Source organism: Cyprinus carpio, chromosome A21 (assembly GCF_018340385.1).
Source record: "Cyprinus carpio isolate SPL01 chromosome A21, ASM1834038v1, whole genome shotgun sequence".
NCBI lineage: Eukaryota > Metazoa > Chordata > Actinopteri > Cypriniformes > Cyprinidae > Cyprinus > Cyprinus carpio.
The window spans coordinates 1200522-1217110 of NC_056592.1; the positions used below are offsets into that span (position 1 = coordinate 1200522).

The window sequence follows — 16589 nt, forward strand, 5'->3', positions numbered from 1 at the left end:
AACTTGACTCACTATAATTGAATCAAGAGATGTCTGCTCTGCTGCAAGTTTAATCTGGACCAGTCGAATTCACAAATTAATCATTGGGACATTCAAAAGTGTTTAACGTGAAAGTACGTGGCCTTATGCACGTGCAACCCCGCCCCAGGTGCAGCCCCGCCTCGATCTGCAGTCTGCAGCCGGGTGCTTCTCAATGAAATTGCAGTGAATATGAAGAGAAGCACAGTGCGTCTCTGCTGCCCTCTAATGGAAACACACACAAGTGCATGATCTCAGGGATTTATTATGCCACAGATAAATATTATTACAGTAATATAACACCGAATCATCATTCAAACGGTCTTCTGATTAGACCTTTAAACATGGTCTTGATTACCAAGCTGGTCTCTTGCAGTGTGTGTGTGTGTGTCTGTTTGTGTGTGTGAGTCTGTGTGTGTGTGCGTCAGTGTGTGTGTGTGTGTGTGTGCATCAGTGTGTTTGTGTGTGTGTGTGTGTGTGTGTGTGTGTGTGTGTGAGTCTGTGTGTGTGTGTGTCTGTGTTCGTGTGTCAGTGTGTGTGTGTGTGTGTGTGTGTGTGTAAGCGTGTGTGTGTGTGTGTGTGTGTGTGTGTGTGTGTGTGTGTGTGTGTTCAAGGCCGGCAGCGCTGGATGAAGCGTGGGTACAGGCAGACGTCTCGGATGTGATGTCGGTTCAGAAGCCAGGTGAGGAATCGCTCCAGACCCAGACCGTATCCGCCGTGAGGACATGTGCCAAACTTCCTCTGAAACACACACACATTCACACGCTGACCATCTGAACGAGAGAATACTTCATTCATGAGGTCCGGCCCAGAGCTGGACAATCATACTGAATATCTGCAGTTATGTTGGTAGCATTTTTGTCAAATCTAATTACATTAATGTTCTCAAAGCTAGTGGAAGATTATTAGAGCGTTAAAAATATTATCTTTCTGCTACAACATTTCACATTTAATTCAGTGTTACTTGTTTCAAGAACTTTATCGTCGTATGTACTAGAGTACAATCAAATTCTTACTTTGCTGTTACTGTAATTATTTGTGAAATATATTACCAATTTCTCAGTGATTTTTTTTCAGCGTATTTCAATGAATTCGTTTATTTCATGAACGACACATTTATATTTTACCAAAAAAGCAAGTACATATTGCTATTACATTAAACATGATTCAACTTCTCAACAATGTCTGTTTGAAAAAAAAAAAAACACTTTAGACAATTTCAAAGCAAAAAAAAAAATTTAAACCCCTTCAAATCACAAATTATTCATTTAATTTACAAAAAATACATTAAAAAAATAGTGAAATATTATTACAATTTAAAACAGCTGTTTCTCTATGTGAATCTCTGTTAAACTGTAATTTATTTCCATTATTTCCACACAAATTTTCAGCATCATTACTCCAGTCTTCAGTGTCACATGATCTTCAGAAATCATTCTAATATGATGATTTGCTGCTCAATAAACATTTCTTACAATAAACATTTCAAAACACATTAATGCATAACAACTTCTCTGTGGAAACTGATACATTGTATTTTTCAGGATTCACAGATGAATAGAAAGTTCAAAAGAACAACTGTAACATTATAAATGTCGTTACTGTTCTTTTGATTAATGTAATGCGTCCCTGATGAACAAAAGTGTTAATTGTTGAATGGTAGTCTACATGACTAGGCTGTCACCTGGTCGGTGTACCAGTAGTAGGGCGTGGGGTCGATTCCCTCTCTCTTATATCCTTCCAGGAGCTCCTCGGCGTCCCAGATACGCATGGAGCCTCCCACGATCTCACCGACGTTCGGCATCAACACATCCACCTGACAAACACTAACACATCTGCCCTCTGAACACCCAAACATACCAGAATACTCCTAGAACTGAATTATTTTCATATATATATATATACACTACCGTTCAAGAGTTTGGGGTCAGTAAGACTTGTAATGTTTTTAAAGAAGTCTCTTCTGCTCATCAAGGCTGCATTTATTTGATCAAAAATACAGAAAAAAACAGTAATCTTGCAAAATGTTATTACAATATAAAACAATGCTTTCTATTTTAATATCCTTTAAAATAGAATTTATTTCTGTGATGCAAAGCTGAATTTCCATCATCATTACTCCAGTATAAAGAGTCACATGATCTTCAGAAATCACTCTAATATGATGATTTATTATTAGAATTATAGTTGTGCTGCTTAATATTTTTTTGTAAACTGTGATACTTTTTTCAGGATTCTTTGATGAATAAAAAGTTCAAAAGAACAGCATTTATTCAAAATATAAATCTTTGCTATCACTTCTTAACAATTGAACACATCCTTACTGAATAAAAGTTTTAATTTCTTTCAAAAAAAGAAAGAATAAAAATGTACTGACCACAAACTTCTGAACTCTAGTGTATATTGTTAGAAAAGATTTCTATTTTAAATAAATGCTCTAATTTTTAACTTTTTATTCATCAAAGAATCCCGAAAAAAGTATCACAGGATCCAAAACAATATTAAGCAGCAAAACTGATCATAAATCAGTATATTATTATGATTTCTGAAGATCATGTGACACTGAAGACTGGAGTAATGATGCTGAAAATACAACTTTAAACACAGAAATAAATTACATTTTAATCTATATTAAAAAAAAAAAATTTTACATCACAACAACATAACACAACACAAAAATAAAATCTTTACTTTATTTATCAAAAAAAAACAAACTCAACCATCAGAAGAAACTAAACTCCGTTAAAAACATTCAAAATCGTTCTGATCCCAAACTTTTGATCAGTCGTGTAGCTTTATGAGTCTGTTACAGTGTAGCTCTGGTAACTCCGCCCCCAGCAGAATCTCATTGGCTGTGTTTAAACACCAGATATGTTGTGATTGGCTGTGAGTGTTAGTGAGGATCCGGACCGATTCGGTGAGGCGGCGGTCCTCGGCGCAGCGCTGCATGTAGAAGGATTTGATCTCGGCTGGGAAGCGACACAACAGGATGGTCTCGTTAATGCTGTCCGTCATCAGTCGCTCAGGGGCTTCTGGGATATCCTGCAGAAGTGACACACAAACGGTCAAACACGCAAGCTTTCGCAGCTGAGCACTTCACGCATGAGACTCGATAAAACACACACCTCTCCAAACTCATAAAACGTCCCGTCGTCCTTCTTGACGTTGTGCTCTTTCAGCCACTCGATGGCTTCGGTGTAGTTCATCCTCCTGAACGGACGTTTGGGAGGCTGGAAGTCCTAGAAGAAGAATCAAAAAATTGATTTATTTTACAGATTACAGAGCTGCCATACTTTCTTATGGATTTCCATGACCCTTCCTTGCTGTTATCTTTAACTAAAATTAAAATATTTTAAATATATATTTACACTAATTGAAAGAAAAAAGATAACTGAAATAAAATAAGAAAAAAAAAGTATTTTATTATTTTTTTGCATAGGCAAAATTTCTCATTTTCTTTTAAAATTGAAGTGCTAAAATGACTAAAACTGAAATAAAAATAAATAAAAAACAAAATATCCAGAGCCTCAGTCTGTTAATGAATTTCTTTGACACTTCCAAGTCTCTGACAATGTTGCTATCGTTAAATAAAACTAAAAATGATTTAAAAATATTTGTTATTTGAAATAAAATTAATGTTAACTGTAACAAAGTAAAATACAAAAAAAACTTTAAGTTTTCTAATTTTCATTTAAAGCTGAAATGCTAAAATTACTGAAACTGGAATATAAATGGTCCGTGTATCTTTTGGTCATTGGATTTTTTGTTTAATATTGAAAGTAGAAAAATGAGAAACGGCTCCTTTTTCGTTTTAAATTTTTTGCAAAAAACGAAAAACAAGAATTAAGAATTCGGCTTAATTTGTAGTTTTTCTTTCAGGGGTAGAAAATGAATAAACAGCTTGAATATTCGATTTCTACACGTGGGTGGGAAATTAAACTCCCCTTTCTGCTGATTGGTCAGACAAAAAAAAAAAAAAGATCAAACTGTCATCAGTTCTTCTGCAGTTCCTCGCGGCAGAATACTAGTCCTCTGCTGCTGCTGGGGGGGATTTCATAGCCTACCATATTTTCCAAACTGTAAAGTCACTTTTTATCATGATATATACTGTGATTTATTCTAAAATGACTTAAATAATGCATTTAATGTCAAATAACCTTAATGTAGACTTTTAAAAATAGGCGCATCAAGCAGCCTACTAGCTGTGTATTGGTTCATGTTTTGGCGCTAAAGCTGTGGATTCTGTTGTTTTCTTTATTTTTCAACGGGGACGACATTATTTAGTCATTTTGAATGTACACAAATAAAAAATATGCATTTTACCATATGACTATAAATGACAACTTATAAAATTATTTCCCCTCTTGAGGAACAAATCCAGGTGAACATCAACTAATTCTCAATATTAATTAAATAAACTGTTTAGATTGCTGCATATTTCCTGGTGCACTTCAATACTGGTCTGTGCTTGACAGTAGTCGCGTTTTTCTGTTTTATTTAACTAGGGTAACTAGTCAGATGTTGTTCTAAAGGCTTATTAGGTCTACCTTCTTTTTTCCGAAACACACACACAAAAATGTCCTGCTCGCACTTACCCATTTAATGGCAGAGAACGGTGACTTTCACTTTTCATTCTTTAAGCGGATGCAAATCTGTCATAAAATAATATGCATCTCGTGGCGTATGCTATATTCCAAACGTTCTGAAGGTATACAGTAAGGTTTGGTGAGAAACAAACCAAATGGCAATTAATTACATTTATGTAAATCTTGTGTTACATTCCTGTGTGCGAGTGCACAAGTGTCAGACTAAATCAGACTACAGTTACTTTTTTATAGATTACATATTATTCACACAATAGAAATAAATGATTCATAGTTTATTGATTCTCTCTAATTCCTCTTTTTTTTTTTCTTTTTTTTTTAAATGTTCCTTTCTAAAATAGTCTACCGCTGATATACACTCAGAAAGTCTTCCAGTTTGTGGACATTCACACAGTTATCAGTCATTAATCCGGTGGCTATACAGCATTTGACCAATGGGTTTACAAAAATAATTACAAGTTTAAGAAGTGTTTCAACATTGCATCAACTACTGATGAACGCATTATTTTTTATTTAAATGATCACTCAGTAGGTTAACCATGTATTATTATGTTGAAAGGCTTTTTGTCTTTCAAAACTCATTAAAATGCACAAATTCTCATTATTTCTTATTTGCAGACATTCTCAAACTCTTTGTCCTCTGAACCTCTTTCACCTAACATATTTACTTTAAATGGGTGGTCAATCAGAAAATTCTGTTAAAGACAATATCTCCCGTGCGTTAAACTTTGAGCATCGTAACTTTGCAGATGTTTTATATGCTCAAACAGCAACATTACACACTAAAGTTAAAAAAAGTGAAATCATAATCAGTGATCCTTTAAGTACCCTCCTGACATAGATGAATGGTCATATGGCACAAACAAATGAAGGTAAACATAAAATATTTCATCTTTTTTAGTAAGTGTATGATTTATTTTAATTTTACATTTTTATGATTTAATAACTTTTCAGCCTTTCATTAAACTCTACCCACCCCCCCCCCCCCCCCGCCGTTCCTTTACGAACCCCAATTTGGGAAACCCTGACGTAATATAATGTTTAATGCACTTCATGTTGTTAATTACAATGACAGGAATATGGTCCTCATGGTATATCATTATGGTACAAGATTATCCTGTTTAAATCAGTGTGATAAACGAGTTAGGTCAAAAGTAATCAAAAAGTAATCTGACTATATTACCTAAAACGTGAAATGTAGTGGATTAGTTACTGACTACATTTTTTGTCATGTAATTTGGAATCAGTAACGGATTACAATTTGTAAGTAATCTACCCAGCTCTGAATAAACCCAAGTCAAAGCATTATTTTTTCCTTTTTGTATTAGTGTTTAATATATTCATTTTGAAATAATTAATAATATTTATAATATTAATAATTAATTACTTAATAAAACAAACAAACTTACTGGGGGACCAGGGTAGGATATAGCCTGCCCTGGCATGCCCAGCTGATGCAAAGCATAGAATTTATATCTTCACAGAAGAAAGCCCTCGGCTCTGCCACAGAACAGGTTGTGTCGAGCCATTCATTTGTCTGGTTGTTTGATGAGAAAAAAAGATTAAATGTAGTTGCAATAAAAAACGTTTAAGAATCTGTACAACTGCTGCTGCAGCAGAGGACTAGTATTCTGCCGCGCGGGAACTGCAGAAGGACTGATGACAGCATGGTTTGATCTTTTTTGGTCTGACCAATCAGCAGAAAGGGGAGTTTAATTCCCGCCCACGTGTAGAAATCGAATATTCAAGCTGTTTATTAATTTTTCTAACCCTGAACGAAAAACTACAAATTAAGCCGAATTCTTGTTTTTCGTTTTTTGCAAAAAAAAAAAAAAAAAAAAATTTCTACTTACAAAATGAAACAAAAAATCAAATGACCAAAAGATACACGGACCATAAATGAACAGAAACGAAATAGTTTTTAAAAAACAAAAACTGTTAAAAATCAAAGACTTACAAAACTTCAATATTTAAATATTTTTAAAAATAAAAAAAAACTGAAATAAAATTAATTCAAATAAAATTACTGTTAACTGAAACAAAATTAAAGAAAAAAAATATTTTAAAGCTGAAATGCTAAAATTACCGATACTAGAATATAAATGAACAGAAACGAAATAGTTTTTAAAAAACAAAAACTGTTAAAAATCAAAAAGTTACAAAAACTTGAGTATTAAATTTTTTAATATTTAAAATAAATAAGTAAATAAATAAAAATAAAAAAAGTTATAAATATTATACAGTAATACTGATTACTGAAACTAGAATATAAATGAAAAGAAACAAATAGTTTTTAAAAAACAAAAACTGTTAAAAATCAAAGACTTACAAAAACTTCAATATTTAAATATTTTTTAAAAAAATTAAAAACTGAAATAAAATTGTTAATTCAAATAAAATACTTTAGGTTTTCTAATTTTCATTTAAAGCTGAAATGCTAAAATTACTGAACTAGAATATAAATGAACAGAAACGAAATAGTTTTTAAAAAACAAAAACTGTTAAAAATCAAAAAGTTATAAAAACTTTAACGTTAATATTTAAATATTTAAAAAAAATGGTAAAAAATTAAATAAAATTGTTAATTGAAATAAAATTAATGTTAACTGAAACAAAATAAGACCAAAAAATTAAGTTTTCTAATTTTCATTTAAAGTTGAAATTCTAAAATCACCGATACTAGAATATAAATGAACAGAAATGAAATAGTAAAAAAAAAAAAACTGTTAAAAATCAAAAAGTTACAAAAACTTTATCGTTGAATATTTAAATATTTAAAAAAAAGGTAAAAATTTAAATAAAATTGTTAATTGAAATAAAATTAATGTTAACTGAAACAAAATAAGACCAAAAAAAACCCTTTGTTTTCTAATTTTGATTTAAAGATTAAATGCTTAAATTACTGTTACTAGAATATAAATGAACAAAAACGAAATAGTTTAAAAAAAACAAAAACTGTTAAAAATCAAAAAGTTACAAAAACTTGAGTATTAAATTTTAAAATATTTAAAATAAATAAATAAATAAAAATTTAAAAAGTTATAAATATTATACAGTAATACTGATTTCCATGAATCTTACAGCCCTGAATAAAATCATCCAGGCCTAAAATGTGTCTCGGGGCTGTTATGCTCCGTGTGAGGTCAAGGGTCGTACCGGGTTGAGGTCGTAGAGCAGCTGCGCAGCAGGAGACTTCAGGACCCGGGCCACCACGTCACACACCAGATCCTCCAACAGCTCAAGAAGGTACACTCAGCCCATAAATGGACACTCACCTCCTCGATGTGGGTGTACCTGGACACACACACACACACACACACACACACACACACTGACGTGCATCTGTCGGTTTCACTGAGTGAACACTGCAGGTCTCAGACTCACTCGGACAGGTGTCTGCGTGTGCGCGACTGCTCGGCGCGGTACGACTGCGCGATGCAGAAGGTGTCTCCCAGCGCAGGGATGCAGGTCTCCAGGTAGAGCTGAGACGACTGCGTCAGGTACGCGCTCTCGCCGAAGTAGTTGAGACTGAAGAGCGTGGAGCCGCCCTCCACCTGCGTCTGCACCAGAGTGGGCGGAGTTATCTGAGAACGACAAACATCCGCGTTCGATAAGATAAAGAAAACATCCTGTGCCTCCGAGCAAGATTTTACACAATGACTTAAAGCAGCTTAAAGCAGGATTATTGTGATGTTTGGACTCTCATTCTGACGGCACCCATTCACTGCAGAGCATCCACAGCTGAGTACATTTTCAGCGAATGTTCATTTTTTTGGTGAATGATTGCTTAAACCTTAATTTCTTTGCGACTGAAGACAGAAAGACATGAGCATGACACATGAGCGACTGAATCATCAGGAGACTTTGATTCTGGAAGTGAACCGCGTGGTTTGGGGAATGACCTCGTGGTAGCCCCGGCTGAAGAAATGCTCCCGGAAGCACTGCGTGACGGCGGACCGCACTTTCAGGATCTTGGAGACGTTTTCTCCACGGATCATCATGTGCCTGTTGTTGAGCTGCACGTCCACGTCAGACTCCTCGTTCAGCAGGTTATCGGCGCCGCCGGCCGGAGCTAGGAACAAAAACAATGACACCGGAGCGAGACCGATCAGCTCCCAGAAATCACAGTGCAGCTCGTGACCGCCCGGAGCCTTTCAGAACACAACCAGAAACTGTAGAAATCATACAGGCATGGGGATAATAACAATGACAGAACTTGCATTTTTAGATGAACTAACCTTTAAACATAGCAATTAATAGTAATCATATGTGACCCTGCAGCACAGAAGCAGTCTTAAGTCTCTGGGTTATATTTGTAGCAATAGACAACAATACATTGTATGGGTCAAAATTATCAATTTTTCTTTTATGACAAAAAATCATTAGGATATATAAGTAACGATCATGTCCCATGAAGATATTTTGTCAATTTCCTACCGTAAATATATCAAATCTTAATTTTTGATTAGTAATATGCATTGCTAAGAATTAATTTGGACAAATTTAAAGATGATTTTCTCAATATTTAGATTTTTTTTTTTTCACCTTCAGATTCCAGATTTTCAAATAGTTGCATCTCAGCCAAATATTGTCCGATCCTAATAAACCAGACATCAATGGAAAGATGGTTTATTCAGCTTTCACAATATTTAAAAAACAATAATTAAAAAAAAACCACCCATAACACTTTTTTTGCTTCATCCAGGGTCACAGATGAATAAGTGAATCAAGTACACTAACCTCACCTGTCCCCCCTCGGACACAGGTTTCACGGTTCCATACAGAGCCACGGTGCTCTCCGTAGACAACACCAGGCCATTATAACACTGACACTGTACACAACACACACTTTCATCAACCACACATAAAACTATAACAAAAAACTTACAAAAAAAAACAAAAAAAGACTAATACAAAATCACATAAAATAACATAAAAATTAAAAACAAAATAAAACATAACAAAAATATAAAATATAATATAAAATGCCTATTTATTTTTTAGAAAATTCTTGAAGAATACTATAACTCGAGAATTACTTATCTATATATTTTTATATACATTTTTATACATTAACAAACAGCATTATAACAATTATAAATTGTTATATACACCTATTTTATTTTAGCAACAATTTGATACATATATATATATATATATATATATTAGGGGTTGCACGACTACTGATTTCTGCTAGTCGATTACTTATTTAAAAAATACTCGAGTTACTCGACTACTTGTAGGTTCATGCTACTGTAAATGAATAGACATAAAATAGTTTTATCAATAACCAAACCTTCAAAAGTGTTTATTAAACCATTAACTAATTAATTAATAGCCCTAATGCAACAAATTACCACATAACATACGTAAACTGTCAAAACTTAATAATAATGACAGTGGAGAGGAATGCAATTACATATTTTTCTGGAGAGAGTTCTAATTTTGAGGATGTACAAGACGGTGTATCTTGTATGCATTGTGGGTGGGGGATGAAGGGGAAATAGGGAGATGTTCCTTTAATGTCGCAAGGACGTAAATTGTAGTATGAGTGGGAGGGAATCTTGGTAATGTATCGTCCGGAACACGCATGCATGGTGGTGTGTACAGCCTGGAATAGAGCGGATATGTTGTTTTTCCTTGTTTTTCCTGTTTTATTCATTAGAGAAGCACTGAGTATGTGTGTTCACTGCAACATTGTGGGTCATGTGGATGCGTGCCGGAGAGATCAATAAAGAGCAGCACACTCAGGACACTTTGTATAACTCGTCATTTGCACGGATTTGAGCAACTGGTAAACTGTTACGCACACACATACGGCTGCTGAGACGGAGAGCGCCGAAGTGAAAAAGATAACAATCTGTAACAGTCACAAAATTATTATTATCTGTTTTCGGATAAAAACAGGTGTCGTACAGTTACTTGATAAGACCGTTATGACTATCTTTTTTTCCCGTAGTTATCACTGAAAAAGTATGCTGCGTTAAAATTTAAATTAATTATTAATTTTCAAAAAATAAATTAATCATATAAGCAGAGACGTCATGACAAACGTTTAGTGATCATTTGTTCTGAACGCGACTGAATGAATTTAAGGCGCACATTTTCATTACGCAGAATTCTAAGCGAGTCTTTTTGAACTTACTAAACAAATGTGAGTGTGCCACGCAAACCAGCAAAAGATAAAGAAGCAAACATAGAAAATGTATTTGTATCTAAGCTGATTATTAGCCTACTTTTAAGAGAGAACTGGTTTGGTTTTGGAGAGACTGAGGCGCGCACCGCGGCTGTTTTATTGGTGAGCGCGCTGTGGTTAATCCATTCATTCGTTTCATATCGTAGCCTAAGTTTTAAATCATTGCCTTTTAAATATATACAAATAATAGACCGTGTATGATGTATTATTATAGGTGATATTACTCTCGCCAAGCTCTGATTTCTGAGAGATGCACGGAGAGGCAACATCAATGCGGTGTTTGATTTGCACTTTTTTCGTTCATAAAGTTTATATTCATTCACTTCACACACTCATTATTGTGTGACTTCAGAGGTCTGTGTATAATATTGCGCTGATCCCTGACTGTTATCTAGCAAACACCAGAGTGTGCCAGCTTCAGCCGAATATTCAGGCAGAATTATTCCTTATCCGTTATTCGTTTTTTAAGCCATTATCTGCGCCATTTCGGCTTCGGGCACACCCCTAATTATTAAAGATTAAATTACATATTTTTAATTTTACATGTAACATAGAGAAAGTGATAGAAAGTAACATCTACACGCAATATTGTAATCCTACAATTTGTGTTGTAGGCAAACTGTGCATGCATTATAATTAATGCACGCTCGAGTAGTCGATTGTTTCCGACAGCGCCGACTAGTGGTTAAAGTAGTCGATCACTATATATATTATATTTTTTTTTTTTTTTTTTTTTTTTTTTTTGAGCATCACCCAAACTTAATCCTATATAATTTTTGCTTTCATTTTTATTATTTTTTTTTAATTAAGGCATCACTCAGCCCAAATCCAGTATCATTTTTGCTTTTATTTCTATTGATTGATTGATTTATTGTAAGTAGGGCATCAGCCAGCCTTAATCCCATATAATTTTTGTCACTGATGACTGTATAAAACATGAACAAACACACTCAGTACCAGTTTATCCGTAAGAACACACTGCAGGAAACCGGTTCCGTCACGCAGCACAATAAACAGCAGGTTCTTTCCTGAGAAAACACATTTAAAACTAAGCTTCATGAATGCATGTTGCTGTTCAATGAGACAGAAGAAGACGAAATCTGCTCACCTTGTCTGCGTAAGCGATGGACCCAACCGAACACCTTCGCCCTCTGCTCTCGCAGCGCCTCCAGCTTATCAATCTTCACCTGAGCGCCACAGAAAATACCACGAAAACTGACTTTACACATACACTTTCAGCTTCATCTTAATATTTCATTTACTTGTTTTGCTGAATTGCTTTGTCCGCTTGGATAAAAGCATCTGCTGAATGCATAAAAACACTGACGGTTCTGGGTTCAGGAAGACTGGGGTCGTTCTCAATGACGATCTTTTTAGCTTCTTCCAGATTCTTCTCTCTGCGTTCGGCGTCTTCAGCCTGTCACTCATAGGATCAGAGAGACAGGGGTTAAAACAGACATACAGGATGGGAATGATGGGTCTATAGAGGATCCACGTACCTCCTTCTTGTCTTTGCTCTCGTTCTTCATTTGCTCTCGATTGAAGAGCTTCTTCGTGTTCTTCATCTGAGTCTTAGAGATGACGGCCCAACGCTAACAACACAAACACACCATAACGGTCAAACAAAGGGTTAAAATAAATCAACAAGTTATTATTAAACACCTTAAAACCTGATCTTATGCAAAACATGCATATTAAAAATAATAAAAGAATTATTTTAATGCACCGTGCACCACATTTTATGTGCACCATGCAAACAAAAATGTACATTTGTGACAAAACAGATGATATAACTAATAGAAACTTACATAGATTTCAAAATAATATCTAAAGACCAGGGCCGTATTAAGACAGTGTGGTGCCCCTGGGCACTAACATTAGCAGTAAGGGCAGTAAGCAGTAAGAGATAATAGTCATGTAATCTTTATTTATTTATAATTTATTATTAAGTTAGTGTTAGTGTTCATAAACGAGTTATGTATGATCTTTCAAGAATTTCAAGTCAATAATAAAACAATTTACGAAAAATATTTTTAAAGCTTGTATCGTGGTGCCCCCCTAGTGGTTGTGAATGGTTGGTGCCCCTGGGCACTGGCCCAAGTGCCCTAATGGATAATCCGGCTCTGCTAAAGACTGGGAATATAATTGTTGCACGTCTGCACAGATTTGTCCGTTAAGAAGTAAACACTAAATAAACCCTTAACATGTATATTTATTGGAAGCTGAGATATCTGAGAGCTATTAAATTTATACATAATATTTAATTTAAATTTACAGCTATTAAATTTAGGCCTTGTGAATACATATATATTACATAATAATATAACAGCTATTTTAGGTAACTAAAAACTAAAAGCATACAAAATATGTGTTACTTGAAATAAAAATTAGCATTAACTGTAAAAAAATTTTTTGTAAAAATATTACAAATTTTATACTTATATTATTTCAGCTTGTTGCCTCGGCAACATTTCCCATTTTCATTTCATTAACTTGATGTACTGATGTACATAAATAATTTTTTTTAGAAATATATAGATATTTACAAAAAAAATTAAATAAAATTACAAATTAAAATCTAAAAATAAAAATGAATTCAAAATATTAATAAACTATATATAATGGCATATACAAAAAATACAAATTCTAAAAATACTTTTATTATAGTGTTTATCAGTTATTTTATAGGTTTTAAATTTAGCATTTTATGTATTGGTTTCGGTTTCAAATATAAAATGCTTTTAGAGTCACTTTTTGTCAAATAACTTTGTAATATGTTTATGTGTATGTTTATGTCAGGAAGCAATCTTTGGATTGTTCTAGTTACTGTTAGTTAGTGTAATATGTCACCTCTCCTTCCTTCTGCGAGTCCACATAGATCACCGGGAAAGGTTGTTTTCCAACAAACAACAGTGCCTGGAAAGATTACGGAGAACACTGAGGAAGCAGGAATGAAATATGAAATATGAAATATGTAAATGATGAGAATCCGCTGGGATCCGGCACCTTGAGCGGTGTTCTGAAGGGCTTCTGCTCCGATCCGTCTCCATCCTCGTCACTGCCCTGTTTATCAGACACGTACAGCTCTTCTGCGGGAGCAAACGAGACCCTCCTTTAACCTTTTCATTCATCGAATCTAAAGTGTTTAGTTACGGAAATGTGATTGAGTTATATTTAAAAGCAGACACTGAAGCTGTCTTGTTAATATATTAGTTTGGCTTGAGAAAGAAAACCTGCTGTCCTGCTCGTTAAGCTTCTAAGACTACATTTCTGAAGGCTACTCCTCCTATAGCTTTTAAGCTAATCATGCTAGAAACACGCTAGCAACAAGCTAATCATGATAATCATGGCAGAAACTAGCAAGATGCTGATCACGCTAACAATATGCTAATCATTATAGAGACATGGTAACATGTTATCTACATACTAATCATGATACCAACGTTAATCATGTTAAGAACATGCTAGCAACATGCTAATCATGCTAAAAAACGTGATTAGCAACGTTACCAACATGGTAATCACGCCAGAAACTTGATAGCAAGATGCTAGTCACGCTAACAATATGCTAATCATTATAGAGACATGGTAACAACATGCCATCTACATATTAATCATGATAGCAACATGCTAATCATGCTAGAAACATGGTTAACAACATGGTACTCATGCCAGAAACTTGGTAGCAACTTGCTATTCACACTAACAATATGCTGATCATGCTAAAGACATGCTAGGAACATGTTAACTACATGCTAATCATGCTAGCAACATGCCAATCATGTTAAAAACGTTATCAGCATGCTACAACATTCTAATCATACTAGAAACATGTTAAGAACATGTTAAATACATGTTAATCATGCTCCCAATGGCTAATCATATTAAAAACATGTTAGCAGCATGATTTCAACATGCTAATAATGCTAGAAACATGCTAACAACAAGGCAAACATGTTATAAACATGTTAACAACCTGTTAATCATGCTAGAAACATGTAAGCAACATGTTACCAACATGGTAACCATGCTAGAACATTGGTAGCAAAATGTTTATTATGCTAATAATATGCCAATCATGATAGCGACGTGATTGGGACATCTTAACTACATGCTAATCATGTTGACAACATGTTAGCAACATGATAATTATGCTAGAAACATGATAACAACAAGCTAATCTTGCTAGAAACATGCTAATAACATACTAATCCTGTTGTAAACATGATAAGCAACATGTTACCAACATGATAATTATGCCAGAATCTTGGTAGCCACGTGCTCATCACGTTAACAATATGCTAATCATGCTAGAGACATGCTAGGAACACGTTAACTACATGTAATAACATGTTAACTACATGCCAATCATGTTAAAAACATCTATCAACATGCTAATAATGCCAGTGCTACCAACATGTTAAAAGATCCTAGCAATGTTTTAAATCTATCTTTCTAAATTTTAAACTTTACATCCGATTCAAACTTTTCAAGCTTTCACAACTACTTCAAATCTTCAGGCTAGACTTTCTTGAGCCAACCTAAAGTCTGTCTTGATTAAAGGGGTCACATGATGCTGCTAAAAAGAACATTATGTTGTGCATTTGGTGTAATGATATGTGTTTATGCGGTTTAAGATTTAAAAACACATTATTTTCCACATTCTGTACATTATTGTTTCTCCTCTATGCCCCGCCTTCTGAAACACGTCGATTTTCACAAAGCTCATCGTTCTGTAAAGCGAGGTGTGCTGTGATTGGCCAGCTATCCAGTGTGTTGTGATTGGCCGAATGCCTCAAGCGTGGAGAAGCACCCAGCTGCAGCCTGCAGATCGAGGCGGGGCTGCACCTGGGGAGGAGCTGCACGTGTCGCCCCGCCCCATACCTACTCTGATTGGTTCGATCATCTTTCACAGACATACATGAAAGGAAATGTGTGCGTGGTTAGTGGAGGACAGAGTATGTTGTTGAAAAAGCTAAAAACGATGCGCAGTTTCGATGTCCACTTCGCAGGGCACTCACGTTCGATTAGAACAAACGTCTGAAGCGATAAGAGAAACATACGGCAACAGAGAGAATCAAAGTTACGCCTGCTTTCTTTGCGTGAACATCTGGGCGTCGTTATGCAAATCTCCCCAGATCGTGATGTAGAGATGTGAGGGTGTGTTTAAACAAGGCCTTTCAGGAGGGTGTGGACGAGTCTTAACTTTAATAAAGAATATCTCTTTGGATTTGAGACTTTAGTCTTTGCAACTTCACAGATCTTCTTCATGCACCAAGAGCTTGTAACACTCCAAAGAGAAAGTAAGCATTGAAATCATTCAACATTTGAATCGCATCATATGACCCCTTTAACTTTTTTATCTAGTTAATAATCAATCTCCGCACACCTGACGGCAACAGCTAGACAAAGACCACAAAGATCAAAACTAAAAGAAAAAGAAAACAATTCCCGCAACTAGTGCAAAAGTATCAAAAATGTTTATTGACAATGTTTCGGTATCTTCAGGTATCTTCCATCTGATGAGTGTATATATGAGATATTGATCAGCACATTCTGATGCAACCCTCTGCAGAGATTGTATAAATTAAACCACTGGAGGAGTATAATTATGTAAATGAGTACAGTAGAATGCTAATATATATCAATATTAGTGAAGTACAGTGATATAAATCAGTGTGTTTATGTAGTTTACCGATCTGTATAAATACATCATTGGTACAATACTACAGGTAAGCATAACAATACAGATAAATAATGTGTGTGTCGCG

General features: G+C 34.7%; 1 protein-coding gene across 1 annotated transcript in view; it reads right to left on the reverse strand.

Annotated features, from left to right (window-relative positions):
- Positions 1-518: 518 nt before the first annotated feature.
- The window catches only part of LOC109070060 (asparagine--tRNA ligase, cytoplasmic-like), a 16351-nt gene continuing 280 nt past the window's right edge, over positions 519-16589 (reverse strand). The window contains 15 exon segments of the mRNA XM_042778501.1: positions 519-759; positions 1703-1834; positions 2929-3060; positions 3144-3257; positions 7779-7898; positions 7901-7916; positions 8007-8206; positions 8525-8773; positions 9368-9454; positions 11776-11846; positions 11927-12005; positions 12146-12235; positions 12318-12410; positions 13669-13734; positions 13825-13907. Coding sequence (XP_042634435.1) covers positions 628-759; positions 1703-1834; positions 2929-3060; positions 3144-3257; positions 7779-7898; positions 7901-7916; positions 8007-8206; positions 8525-8773; positions 9368-9454; positions 11776-11846; positions 11927-12005; positions 12146-12235; positions 12318-12410; positions 13669-13734; positions 13825-13907 — 1664 coding nt within the window. The 3' untranslated portion in view covers positions 519-627.